Genomic DNA, 13,997 nt, shown 5'->3' with positions numbered 1-13,997 from the left:
TTTGTAGGATCATAACTGAATGTGTGATAAATGTTTTATAAGCGTAGTCCAATAGAAACCGTAAGCATGTAAACCTCCAAACCTCAAAATGTCAGCACTTATTGCTGACATGCTACTGAGTCTGTCCAGTGAGTTATGGACAAACGAAGTAAACGTCTTTATCACTCGAAATTCATCAAAAGTGAATAATCACCAGAGGGCCTATGCGCAAGACATTTTACTAAAATAATTCTTTACTCCCGAAAAACGTAGTCTGCGTCATTCTATCTATCCAAACTCCTTTTAGAACGGGTCATAATAGGAAGTAGATTGTTTAAGCTGATCTTGAATGTTTTTCCTTTATAAAGGAAGTCAGTTAACTTCTCACCTCTGTTTTGTATGTGTACCCAACAGTAGGTGGACACGCACAGACATTATGCCCACACTTATAAGCCCAGGTTTGCTTGTAAAAATAACGACCTTGCAGTGGAAGATCCTAGATGAGGGCAGTGGTAGCCACTGATACATCGTTTGCCATCATAGTCTTTCTTTCATTTATTCATTTATTTATTTCAGTTATTGAGTATTTTTATATAGCCCGTGAATGGTACAAGAGCCCCTATTTGGTTTACATAGAACACTGCACATAGCTTACAAATCATAGGCAATATATAAGGAGAATGAGTCCTAATTAGAAAACATCTGCAGTAATAATCCAAAACTATGTACACAATTGAGGCTGGATTTATAAGTTACAGGGAATAAATGTGGTACATGACACATGCAATCTCAATAAATATATAGAATTATAGGTGGCTGTTCAGGAAATTTGGTTGCTCCGGGCGGTCCCTCCACTTCAAAGATGATGCAAAAGGAGTGACCCTTTTATATCTGATGCCTCTACACTTGAGGAAGGATGTTGCTGGCATAAAGTATCCCCACTTCATAAGAGTTGTGAGCGAGATCTTGAAATAGTTGCACTTTGATTCCTGTATCCCGGCTTTGACCATCTCCATAACACTCTCCTAGTCTTTGAAGTAGTGGAGACAGGCCAAAATGTCTAAGAGACCTCTCGCACCTGTTAGTCTTGCTGTCGCCCTGCGGGCTCTGTCAATGGGGAAAGGTGTGTTGGTGTATAACTCGTAGAAGTCCCTGAACATAGACCTTTGACATGTCTGACTGCCAGTCCTTTAGGTACACATTGGATGCAAAGATCACATCTGCATGACCTGTTCTCAAGATCCTCTTCTGTTTCCGGAAGCATTATCATCTGGTCATTCAGCTGCAGCCGTCTGGCTTTGTAGACCCCAGTTCATAGTCCTCCCCTCTAGCAGGTCCACGTACTGCCCCTGGAGCATACATCTGTCCCATCTTGGTGCTAGCTCCACTCCGAAAAATGTTTTTAAACATGAGCATTTTTATTCTGAATAGGAGTCTGAATAAGTTTCATAGAAAGTTTATTTTGGTTGTGGTGAGCTCGATTTTGTTGACATTTATATAGGTAAGGGGGTATTGAATATGTTGTTACATCCACAGATGTTAATTTGTGAACGGTTGAAATTTGAAACCATTGTGTTGAAACGTGTACTGTTTAATGATAGATGAATTCTATTTTATCTTAGGTTGTATTTCTATTTGATTTGTTGTATTTAAAATGTTGGTTTGGGATTTGTTTTTTGCTGTACCTCTGACAGGACTGAATACTTGTTATTTGTCATTTTTCTGTCCTAAAATTTGGCAGTAATTTTTTTAGGTGAGCGATTGTTGGCAACTAGTTACTGAAGTGCCATGTTTTTGATGTTGTAGTTATTTATTCTTTTTTAGCTGGTAATCCTAATGTATCCTTTAAAGTTTTCACGATTGACCATATTGTGTTTTCACCAATTAAATGTGTTCTATAACATAGCGACAGTAAGGTTTATAGTTTGGTGCCAGGTAAAATATATACTCTGGATTTTTCATGCTTTTGGTTCAGTTTGCTGGATAGTTTAAATGTACTGTAATTGGGCCTCTTTCGAAGTCTTATTTTCGTACATATTTTCTGTATTTGTCACTGTGCAGGTTTTAGTTTGTCTCTCATTGTATTGTAGGTGTTTTGTGCCTTTGTAGTTCTCCCTATTTGAGTAACAATGCTCATTTGTGTAGTCAGTGCAAAATGGATTGAAATGCAAACATATATGTGCATACTATTATTTTGGATGTTTTAGAACAATGTTTAGTTTGTAGGCTTTGTTGGTTGGGTACCAAGGCTGTAAAGTTTCTTTTGTTTAGCAGTTCTGTTTGGATTTAGTAATGGAAATAATTCTGTTTGTCTCTGTAAATGGTGTTTGGAAATTCCATAGCAGTTGAATGTCGCTCTGTGCGTCCTAATATTTCTTGTACTAGTGATGGTTTAAGTACTTCCTTATTTTGCCTTCTTAAGAAGTAAATTAAGTTTGATATTACTTTCTAGTTCTTTAAATGGTATATCGTTTATGTTCCTTTTCCTAGGCAATTGTTTTAAATATTTTTAATAAAATTAGAATTATGTCAGTTGTTTTTATTCAAAATTAGCATTTTCCTGCCCCCTTGCGGGTGTTTTCCTAAGTCTTTTGTTTCCACTTTTTCCTTTTTTAAGTAAACTGAAGGGATGTGTGTAGGTTTTTGTTTTTTAATTGAAACTTCATGCAGACTTTTGCTTTTCCAGCAGTCTTTAATTGGCAGGTGGTGGGGTGGCCTCTATGTTTGTTGATATCCAGTTGTCCATTTTCGGAGGTGATGTGCTTTGTTGAAGATTCTGCCCTTTTTTTTGTTTGAAGCCAGCATCACACTTTCTATTTGTGCAGCAGAGTAGAGACTTGAATTTTCACATTTTCCTTTTTCACATTAAGTGTCCATGTTAGAAAGTGGGTTTCTAGTTGGCAGAGGTTTGCACCCTGGCCAACTAGGGACCACAATCCTAGTTAGGGCAAGTATGATACACAATAAAGGTTTACCTGTGCTCACCCTCTTGGATCTTGGCACAGAGCAGGCAGGCTCAACTAAAGAGGCAATGTGTAAAGTATTTGTGCTCACACACAGTGAAAACACCATAAAGGACTCTGCACCAGTTTAGAAAAATAGCCAATATTAATCCTAATCAAACAAGACCAAAACCACAAAAATCCCTCATACAACAAGTCAAGATATGAATTTTTAAAGATTTAATCCCAATGCAGTGCATAGAAGATAACTCCAACTGGGGCTATCAGGACTGGGCCAAACCCAAAAGTTCAGTCCGACTGCAGTAGTGGGCTGGACTGGTACAGGAGTCACGCAGACCAGCTTGACAGTGCCTTGTGTGTCAATGCTCAGGGTGATGTGTTAATCCAAAGGAATGGATGCGTCGCTATTGTAGGGGATGCGTTGTTTCCTGATTGGGCAATGTTGTTGATGTGGCAATGTCCAGAAGCAATGAGTGGCAGTTCTGATGTGTCAGTGGTGCGTCGGCCAAGTCTGGCTGCGTCAAAAGTCTGGGTCGTGAGTTGATGAGTGGTGTCCGCAGCTTGGGTGCAGGCAGTGGCAAGGCCTCCTTTCTGCAGCAGGATGTGTCGATTCCAATTGACATGTCGATGCGTCTGGTTCTTCAGTTGCACTACCACGCTTTCCTCTAAGGTCCAGAACTGGATTTGGCACCACTTTAGCAGAGCAGGACTGAAAGTAGAGGAGTCCAGATCCCAGTAATAAGATGCAGGTGAAGTTTTTCATGTCCGCGATACTTCAGAAACAGGAGGCAAGCTCAGTCAGGCCCTTGGAGAAACTTCAAATTGCAGGATGTTGAGAGTTAAGTCCAGTCCTCTCACTCCCAGGCAAGAAACAGCAGGCTGCAGGCCAACAAAGCAAAGTGGCAGTCCCTCCTGGCAGCACTGCAGTCCTTCTTGGCAGAATGTCCTCAGTCCAGAAGTGTTGAGTATATGGTGTCAGAGGTCCAGTACTTATACTCAGAAAGGCCAATGACGAGGGGTGAGTTCGGAGGAACTCTCTGAAGTGCACAAGGGTCCCTTTCAACCCAGCCCTGGATCCAGACTACCAGTAGGGTAAATCAGCCCTTTGTGTGGGGGCAGGACACAGCCTATTCAGATGTAAGTGTGACCTACCTCTCCCTGCCCAGGAAGGCTGTCAGTATGCAGAGGCATCCCCTGTCACAAACAGCCCTTCCTGTGTTGTGGCTGTCTAGAGAGAATGCATAAGTGTAGCTGTCACCTAAACCCTGACATGTGTTCAGAGACAGGCTAAGGCACGCACAGAATGGTTAAAGTAAGAAAATGCCAACTTTCTAAAAGTGGTGTTTTAAGACCTGCAATGTAAAAAACAATGTTACCAAGAGATGTGTTTTAAAATTGTGAGTGCAAATACACCAACCTCAATTTGTCTATCTTTTCCCAATTGGAACTTACTCTTAAAATATATGTTTGAAGGTAACCTCAGTGTTAACTCATGGGAGAGATAGTACTTGCAATAGTGAAAAACAAATTTAAGAGTTTATCGCTATCTGGGCATGTTAAACCTAAAAATACCTATCCAACATTGTAAATACATTGCACCATGCCCTTGGTGCTAACCAGGGCCTACCTTAAGGGTGACTTGCATGTAATAAAAAGGAAGGTTTGGGCCTGGCAAGTAGGTACACTAGCCTGTTCGAAATGGCAGTTTAAAACTGCACACACATACTCTGCAGTGGCAGGTCTGAGACATGTTTGAAAGGCTACTGTAGTGGGTGGCACAATCTGTGCTGCAAGTCCACTAGTAGCATTTGTTTTACATGCCCTGGACACACATAGTGCACTTTATTGGGGTTTTACCAGTAAATCAAACATGCCAATCATGGAGAGACCCAGTGTATCACATTGTAGACCCAGAGCACATACACTTTAGCACTGGTCAGCAGTGAAAAGGTGCACAGAGTCCTAATCCTGCAAAACAAGAGGTCAGAAAACAAAAGGTCACGGGAAGCCACACCAAAAGATACCAGGTCTGACAGCCCGCTACTTCGGATGGGCTTCCCACTGCTTTATAGATATATTGTCAGGTATTTAAAAAATGAGTGCCAATTTCCAAGTACCTAAAGTAGCTGACTGAGGAGCACAAAGTAATACATTAGAACTGTAGTATGTCAGAGAGGTGGTTAATGAGTATTGTTAACCTCCATTGTAACATACTACCAGTGGGTTATCGGTTGCCAGAACCATTTTAACAACAGTATTTGAACCACCATAAACAACAAAACAATACTACTTCAATACTGAAGGCCTCAGGAGCGCATGTCCTTTGAAGGGCCCAGAACATTCAATGTCAAATGCTCTTTATTCGTGACCTCATCATGAAAGAAATGAAGCAGATGCCAATCAGTTGTAACTTCAGGCCTGTATGCACATACGAATGGCACTCCCATCCTCCAGTTAGAGTGCACTATGTACCCAGCATAGAGAATAAATCATCCTTGTCTGTGAATAACTTTGGTTATAAATGCATCCTTCTGAAAGGTGACCCATCCTTTGGCTTGTCCTCCTCTACATGAAAGTATACTATTGTGATTTTTGCAGACTCCAATTTTGCCACTGAGGAAACATTATCTTTCCAATTACATGCTAAGACCATTGATACCTATAACAAGTGTAGCTCAAGGACAAGGAGAAAGTGTACTAGAAAACGATCATTCACAGAAATAAGGCTGAAAGTGATAGTCCACAAATATGAAATAAGTTTTACACAGAGTAAGCAGACAGGTCTTAATTCTACCTGCTAACAGAACTGAAAATCTCACATTCCCTAAAGAAAATATTGTCCAATAAGGCTAAAACTCTATCTGTTTGATGTCAGTTGCATTCAGAAGGGAATTTAACAGTTACTATAAAGATGTATATATCTGGACAAAAGACAGGTGAGCAGAACCAAATCTGTTCTTGTCAAACTCTAGTTACCACAGATGAGACAGATAGACAAAGAAAAGATGCACAAAAATATTGGATAGAAAACCATGTTCACAAAAGCAAAAAAGTTATATTTTATAATGTTTTAGGGACGCTTTGGTGTTTAATCATTAACATTCATGACAAAAATATACAATCCAGGTAGTTTGACTCTGACTTGAAAGACTCATATAAATGTAATGTCCAATAAATAGAAGCTAACTCGTGCACATTTTTATCGTATGTGATTCAAAGTTAAATGGTTCCCAAAATTATATTTTGCATTATTTATAACCAAAGTGGATTTAAAACTGGCAAATGACTTAACAGCACAAAGTTTTACAATGGAATGACGGACAAAGCAGGGACGCCCCTATACCCCAACACTGTTTGACTTGGCAATTAAAGTTCTAGCAGAAGCACCAAGAAATAATTATTTGTATTGTTATTTGTAGATGAACTATCCAGACACATGTTTCCTGTCTATCTTAAATACAATTGCTCAATTTAATGTCTTTCCTCGTTATGCGATTAATTGGAAAACAAATACACCTTCATGTATCTTTGACATGAAGTCTGCAAACATGTCTGATACGTATGACATTGGTTAAATTTAAAACAATGGTAAGTATCTGGGCATAAAAAGTCCAAGGAACGTTAAAAAAAAAAATTCAGTCAGACCATTACGACGACGTGGCTAGTGGGTCACTTTTGAACTGGGTCTTTTCATAAACTCAACCTACTTAAATAGTTCTGCAGCTCCAAGTTCTATATATCCTAAATGAACTGCCCTTAGAAAGTCCTCAGTAACTTCTGATGGAAATGTAAAAAGGCTAAAATGCTACTAAAAACATGCAAAGCACCTCTTGCAAAATTGGCTTTGTTGTTCCATGCTGAGGGAGCTCCTATTACAGCTCTATTTTCTAATTCTGTTTAGTGTTCAGACCACTCAACAGTGAAACACCAGAGATGATAATAGTAATACTAGACTCTGAGTTGAAACAATGCAGGTGGTGTTAATATGTGCAAAAAGGAGATTAGGCAGGATTTAGACCACATCCTAGGTGCAGGAGGAGCAACAAAAATATTATAGAACTTTTGGTCAGTGAATCATGAAGCTGTCGGCCCTAATGTGGAACAATTCCTATGTCTTCGGAGGTGTTATAACGCTAAAAAGGCAGAGGTATATTGAACCCCGTTCAAGAATGTATCACATTTTACAGAAAAGGATTTAGTAACATTATTTACAGTTCTTACGCTGAAATTCCAGATTCAAATAGTGAATGACAAATTTACTTTGCATACAGAATGGCAATTCAAGGATATTGTGACTTGAGAGACAGAGGACTATTCAGCAATGTGTTATTTAAGAATATACTTTCAGAAACACTACTAACGTGAAATTGATAATGGTATAAAAAAGAAGCCAGCCAGACAACTTAAAATAAAGACAGAAATAGACTTAAGTGGAATCAAGGCCTGGTAGATAATATATCTGGAACTCAGCGGGTAGGAGTATTGCATGATTCAAAAAATTAACATTACCATTAAGCATAGGCAACCTAATAGTAGAAATAGTATACTTAATGTTATGCTGCACTTTTATTTTAATACATTACCTAAATTTTAGCATTCTAGTCGTGCCCGCTTTTGTTCTTAGAAACTGAAAACTTATGCATCTGTTCTCATTTGTTAGGCCTGAGTAGCACTTCACCAGCGTATTTTGATCAATTTGCAAAGCTAAAATGTTTGTACATTATTTTCAGAAGTATTAATTTTAAAACATTAACAGTCACCTGTTGGGAATTCTGTTCGCTGTTATGTTCATAAGCAAAGGCACAACTTTCCTTAACCACATCTTAAAGGTTTTGTGGCATATGCTAGTTATGCAGGTCAATAAATGATCTTTTAAGTAGTGACACAGTTCAATTTAGTCAGGCTTTAAAATGTTTTTAAAGTTTTTCTATGGGATCGTGTGCCTTCTAGCATAGATGGTCAAATCAGTCTCATTCATTTATTGAGCCACAATGTGTATGTTCAAGAATGCACCTGCAATTGTTGAGTTTTTAAATGTTTTTTTGTATTTTTTTTTAGGTTCTTCGCAGCCTTTGCTTATGCCATTAGAGCATAATGGAGCCTTTCAACCCTTGTTTTCAGATGGTGTTCTGCAGGAGAAAACTGAGGTTCCTGAATTGTCACACACCTTACAGGAGCCATTGACTGACTCTTCAGGCAGACTCCTATTGTCAAACGATACCTACCCAACTCATATGACTCTAGTTATGAGTAAACACTAAATATCCAGCAAACTGCCATGTGGACAAAAAATTGCATTGAAGACTGAGGCTTTTTCTACCTCCTCCCTTGAATTGACAACCTCTGAAAGGATGCAAACGAGTTATGAGGAAAAAAGCTTGTGTGGGAAACGTTCCTGTTCGAGCGTCACAAAAATGTATATAATTTTTAAACTTCCATGAGAAGTGATGGTAATTCAACAGTTGACTTGCATTTGAAGCACACTGTTTGCAAGATATTATGTAAAAATACTTGTATTTGATATTGTACATAAGAGTTTTCATATATAAATATTATATATATATATATCTTTTACAGAGGTTATTTTATCCTTTAGTGCATGAGTAACTGAGTGACATTTCACAATTTTGAAAATATTGGTTTTATTAGGTGGCTATCTTTTAAGAAGACAACTGGTGCCTTAATGCATATATTGAACTTTTAAAAATCCCGGTGAAGTTTAGTGTTAAAACTTTTCACAATTCTCCCTAAAACCTATGGCACTTAATTTTTTAATTAACGGTTAATTTGTTCTAACAAATTACTAATAGTTTCTTGTAAAAGCCAAGTGATCAAAGTACGGGAGACCTGAGTAGGTGATGAAAAAATGTATTTCTTTACAGAGATTCTTATGAATGTTATTGTTTGTACCAGTTACATATTTGTTGAGTAAAATGAGGCACCACCTACAGATTGTGTCCCAAATGTTAAAAGTAAATACAGAATTCAAATGCATATCATGTTTACGTTGTTACAAAAGGATATCGTTTCAGCAGTACCACTTTGGGGAATATGCCTCTTACTTTTTAATTTTGTTCATGCATGTACTGTATTAGTACTGCACCTGTTGAACAGCATCTTTTAATTTAACAAATGAGTCCTATGGTTTTAATCCTAGGTATTTTTTCATTATTTACATCTTAAGGATTTCAAGATGTACTCTTTTCCAAAAAGCTGCAGATGGCATAGCAAATTATTCAGTGTTATTAATGGGTGAAACAAATCCTACAAGTTGGATCACAAGAGCCTTTAACCTCCTTGTAAGACACTGGCTTTATGCGGTCTCTTTCTCTACACAGTGCTCCAAATTAGTGATGCAGCCTTAATCGTCTTTCTCAACCGTTTCAGAGTGTTTTCTACTTAGTTTCTGATGCAGACAATGTTTATTTTGGCAACTGATTCAGTTAGTAATTGGTTGCCCCCAAATAGCATGTCAGAGCCAGTGTTTTACACTATATCAGTTTGTCCTGTTAGATTTAGAGCCTGACGTTTTGATAAAAGTAGCTTTAGTTAACAGTGACCCCTCCTTTGTTTGAAGTTCATTTTTAATTTAAGCTCTGTATCTCCCATTTGTACAGGTTTCACAGTGCCACATCTAGTGACTCAAAATTTTTAGACTTCCAGTATTTCCTTAGACGAAGTCAGGCACTAGAGATTACCCTTGACTTATAAGTTATATGTCTGCATATGCCTATCTTGAGACACATTTGCACTTTATGGTGGGTAAAAGGCTTCTGGAGTGCCAAAATGTAGTAATATAAAAACCGATTGGAAGCATCAACAGTTGGGGAACAGGTGTTTTTCTTTGGAAGGAATGCCAAAACATGGCTGCCAGTTTCCAGAGAGAGCAGGAGAGACACCTTGAACCTAAAGGAATTTAATTGTTTTCTATACAAAAGCAGCTGTCTAAAATAGTCAAAATGAAAACCGAAGTCCAGTTGAACTATGTCTTTTTCTAATGGTAGTGTTTGTGAACCTTTATGGAATGTGGAACATGTTCTTATTTAGTTACTGTTCCTCCCCTGTTTTATTTTACCAGTTAATTCTCTCCGGCATCAGAATCTACACTTGTATTTTTCCACTACAATGGAATGACCAGTAATAATGGATTCAGAAGACATCAGATGGGAGAAGATATTTTTATTTTATTATATGTTGCACATTTAAATACACATAAATCTCCAGTCCCCGACACTAATTGGAAAAGAGGCACACTTAAAACAATGTGACATTTAAAAGAAGTTCATAAACGTGATAATGTGCATTTACTTGTAGTATGTGAAGAGGCCTATGTGAACATGTCTCTATGTGTTCACATATGAATGCATACATGCTACATAAAAGCTAATACCAGAGAAGCAGTCATTCTTTTTGTAGAGAATCTGGGCAATATTTCTAGTGGCATCATTAAAAAATATTGTCATCACTGTTTAAAATCAGATTCGACACATTATTATATATGACTGTTTATTTTTTGACAGAGTAAACTTTTATGGTATTACTTCCACAAAATATGTGAATTTTCTGCTTCTGAGAGGCAATTGTGAAAGAGGAAGTGTTACTTTTTGTACAAAGTTATTTATTTATAGAAAAAGTTGGTACAATGTTGTACATTGAGAAACATGTAACATATTGAAGTGTCTAACTAATGGCATTGAAGTGTCTTTAATTAAAGTTCGCTATATTAAACAATTTGCATGATCATTTTTTATGGTGTAAGCTGAACAGAATGAAATAGCACCGAGGCTTGAGAGTGAACCACACAGTAGTAGGAGAACCATCCTTGCTCAAGTTTAAAATCTGTCCACACCAACATCTTACAGTTGGTAAGAGAAAACTGTGGATGTCCCTGGGGGAAGAATGTTAACTATAGGAGAGGTCTCAATTGTTGCAGCTCCAGGTAGGAACTAAAATGAGAGGAAGAAGAGGAAATAAAAAACGAGAAAAATGTGATCTCAGTTTTCAGTGGGACTCTTTCTAGTGTGCAAGTTACAGCTGGGAAGGCTTTATGCAGGTGCAATGATGTGCTTTAATTTGTTGGGAATTGTATGGAGCACTACATACAGAATACTCCATGACTGTCTATTAAGCCACACTTAGTTGCTGAACTAGAATGTGTAGTCCATTCTGAGTCAGACATGACTGTGGAAGGTTGAACAATTGCATGTTTTCTAGATATTTATTAGGTAGGTCAAGACTGATTCCTACCACACACTTGTTAATTGTGTAAACAATCATCCTTCTTCAATTCCTTCATTCTCTCTTCTTGGATTCTCACAGCAATGACTAAGAGTTCAAGGTTGCATTGAGTTTTGGAAGCTGAATGTAGGTAACAAAGTGATGCTGTTGTTGCAGAGTCTAAGGCTGATAACACAGATTTGCTTTTAAAGTAAAAAGTGGTCAAGTGAGAAAACCAAAGTTCCTCAATTGCAGAGAAAAAATGTAAGAACTTTACTGTGTAGTGGAAGATTCCAGAACGTTTGTTGTCTGACAACTGTAGCTAGGTGTTTGTAGCAAGTGTTGCTGTAGATCACATGGCCTGCATACTCCTGCTTGGTTGCAAAGTGTTGTTCTTCAAAGAAGTCTTTAGTCTGGAGATATCTTGTGACTCCTCCCTGAAGCCTACAATGCCCCTAGACAAAGACTTCACCTCAGATTATTGTCTTTCACCCTCTGGTTTGGACGTTTATCTTAAGCTCCGGGACTGTTGAGCTACCTCTTGCTGTTTCGGTCATCGAATTGTCTAGTACAGCTTCAAAAGATTCATTATTGACCTCGTCTCTTCAGATTTGACACGCACTAGAGTGGTTCTCCAAAGCAGACTGTAAGAGACACTGTTGGTGGAGGGGTAGAATACACCATTCCAGTTCCCGAGAAGTCTAATTTGAAATTCCCAGGGTCGGATCAACATGGGGTCTGTAACTGCTGCCTCCCTTGAGACAGCAAAGACTAAACTGTTCTGCATGTAGTGTTTAAAAAAATAAAAGATAGATTGCTTTCAGAGGGAGCTTTACTGGACACATTTCAGGTTGTAGTGCAGACAACCCACAGAAGTGCTAGCCACTCTAGACTCTGAGGAGACAAAGCAGCTTACCATGAATGTGAAAGGACAATCAGAAGTGCCATCAGGTCAAAAAGAGCAGAGCCCCAAAGTCCTCTCCTCCAAGGAAACCATAGTCAAGAAAGACGCTATTGGGCTACACATAGTCCACACTTCGAGATGTCATACCTCTACCAACACCACAGCCAATGGATGCTAGACAACCAACTAAATTACAATACCGGCAAAACTGAGATCATGCGGCTGGGTAAGGAAAATCTTTTTAATCCTTCCCGGTGGTGGCCTGAATCTGCTTCTGCTCCCATGGCCAGAGTAGATGTGGTAAGGAACTTGGGAGTGCAATTTGAGTCCCATCTGTCCTTCCAGCCCCAGGCCCTTGCAAGAGCAGGAACTTGTTTTAACCTTATAGTTCTTGAAGAAGTTTTTTGATCTGCTACCTTTAACGGCCAGGAAGACTGTGGCATGTGCCGTTATCTCAATGAGGCTGGACTATTGTAATTGTCTTTTGGGGGGGATCCTCAAAACAGGCTGTGGGCAAACTTCAGGTAGTGCAACATGCAGCAGCCAGATTGGATCTCAAACTTCCTCGAAGGTCCTCTGCATCTGCAGCCTTAAACTTTGCATTGGCTTCCAGTTCATAAGAGAATCCTATTTAAGGTAATTTTGATGACCTGTGCTGTGCAGTGGTGTATTATCTGTGTAGGCCTCCCCTCAGGATATGATTGTGATCATTGAAAAGAGGTGGATTAACTGATTAAACATCTCGAGGCGTAACGTAACAGGGGGAAAGTATTGGTGCAGGTGGGCAAGCTTATATACATGCCAACCTTAGGTGCACCATAAATGCACCTGAGGCAGCCTCCCTAAGGTCAACATGACCATCTTTCTGCAATGACATGGATGGTTGTGTGGGTCTGTTTATCACCCTGAGGTCCAACAACACCTGATTAACGAACCCTTTATGATGAGCATGTTTTCAGGCCTCAAGTAGACAGCAGCTCAGAAAGATCAAAAAGGATACAGGCACTTCCAATGTCATAGGCCTACTGCAGTGTCTGTTTCAAAAGACTATTTTTGAGGGTTACAAACTAGGGGGGGGGGTAATAAGAGTGTGAAAGCTGCAACCACTGCACAGCATTTTCAAGAAGGCCTGCCTCTAAGCCTTTTAAGACAGCCAGTCACTAAAAACCTAAACTCGACGTGTATAGAGATGCAAAGGCAGAGGAAGGAATTGAAGCAGCTCTGGCTAGGGTACCTCATATTCAAACTAATGACTTGCCACACATTCTTCCCGATGACACAACAACTGTCAGGTGAGTAATCAGGTTTTTGTTTTTTCAGAGGGAGGAAATAACCTCAGACAGGTGCATTCTATCCTCTAAAACAAGACTATTGCTTGAAGTTCCACACAACACCACCAAACGTCCCACCTCAAAATTATGCTGCCAGGAACACCAACAACTGCTGCAAGAGGAAATGGAAGCACTTCTCAGCAAATGTGTCATTAAACCTGTTACCTCACACTAGGGGTAGCGGAGGAACCATGGTGGGTATTCTTTTACTTTCTCATTCCTCAAAAAAGAAGGTAACCTGTGGCATATTGTTGACCACTGAATTGACAGATACTCTTGCAGCATTTCAAAATGACAGTCCTGCAGGGTGTCATCACACTGCTGTCCAGAGGAGTTGACATCAAAACTTCCTGCTTCAACATCCCAATTCTCCTTAAAAAATAAAAATAAAAGTCTACTTCCATATCCCCATCTACTCGGCACATCCCCAGTACCTCTGATTTGTGGTATGTGGCCAACACTACCAGTTCAAAGTTCATAGCCACCTTGGCCCATATTTATACTTTTTGACGCAAACCAGCGCCGGTTTGCGTCCAAATATTTACCGCCGGCTAACGCCATTCCAACGCACCAGGCGGGGGCCTTATTTATGGATTGACGTTA

At 39.1% G+C, this 13,997-nt stretch overlaps 1 protein-coding gene across 1 annotated transcript in view; it reads left to right on the top strand.

The window, feature by feature from the left end:
• Positions 1 to 10,673, top strand: part of LRIG1 (leucine rich repeats and immunoglobulin like domains 1) — a 216,694-nt gene extending 206,021 nt beyond the window's left edge. Inside the window, exon 18 of the mRNA XM_069206570.1 lies at positions 8,001 to 10,673. Coding sequence (XP_069062671.1) covers positions 8,001 to 8,203 — 203 coding nt within the window. The 3' untranslated portion in view covers positions 8,204 to 10,673. The remainder of the gene's footprint in view (positions 1 to 8,000) is intronic.
• Positions 10,674 to 13,997: the final 3,324 nt, after the last annotated feature.

This window comes from Pleurodeles waltl, chromosome 9, assembly GCF_031143425.1.
Source record: "Pleurodeles waltl isolate 20211129_DDA chromosome 9, aPleWal1.hap1.20221129, whole genome shotgun sequence".
NCBI classification, from domain to species: Eukaryota; Metazoa; Chordata; class Amphibia; order Caudata; family Salamandridae; genus Pleurodeles; species Pleurodeles waltl.
This window is presented reverse-complemented; position numbering and strand designations above follow the sequence as displayed.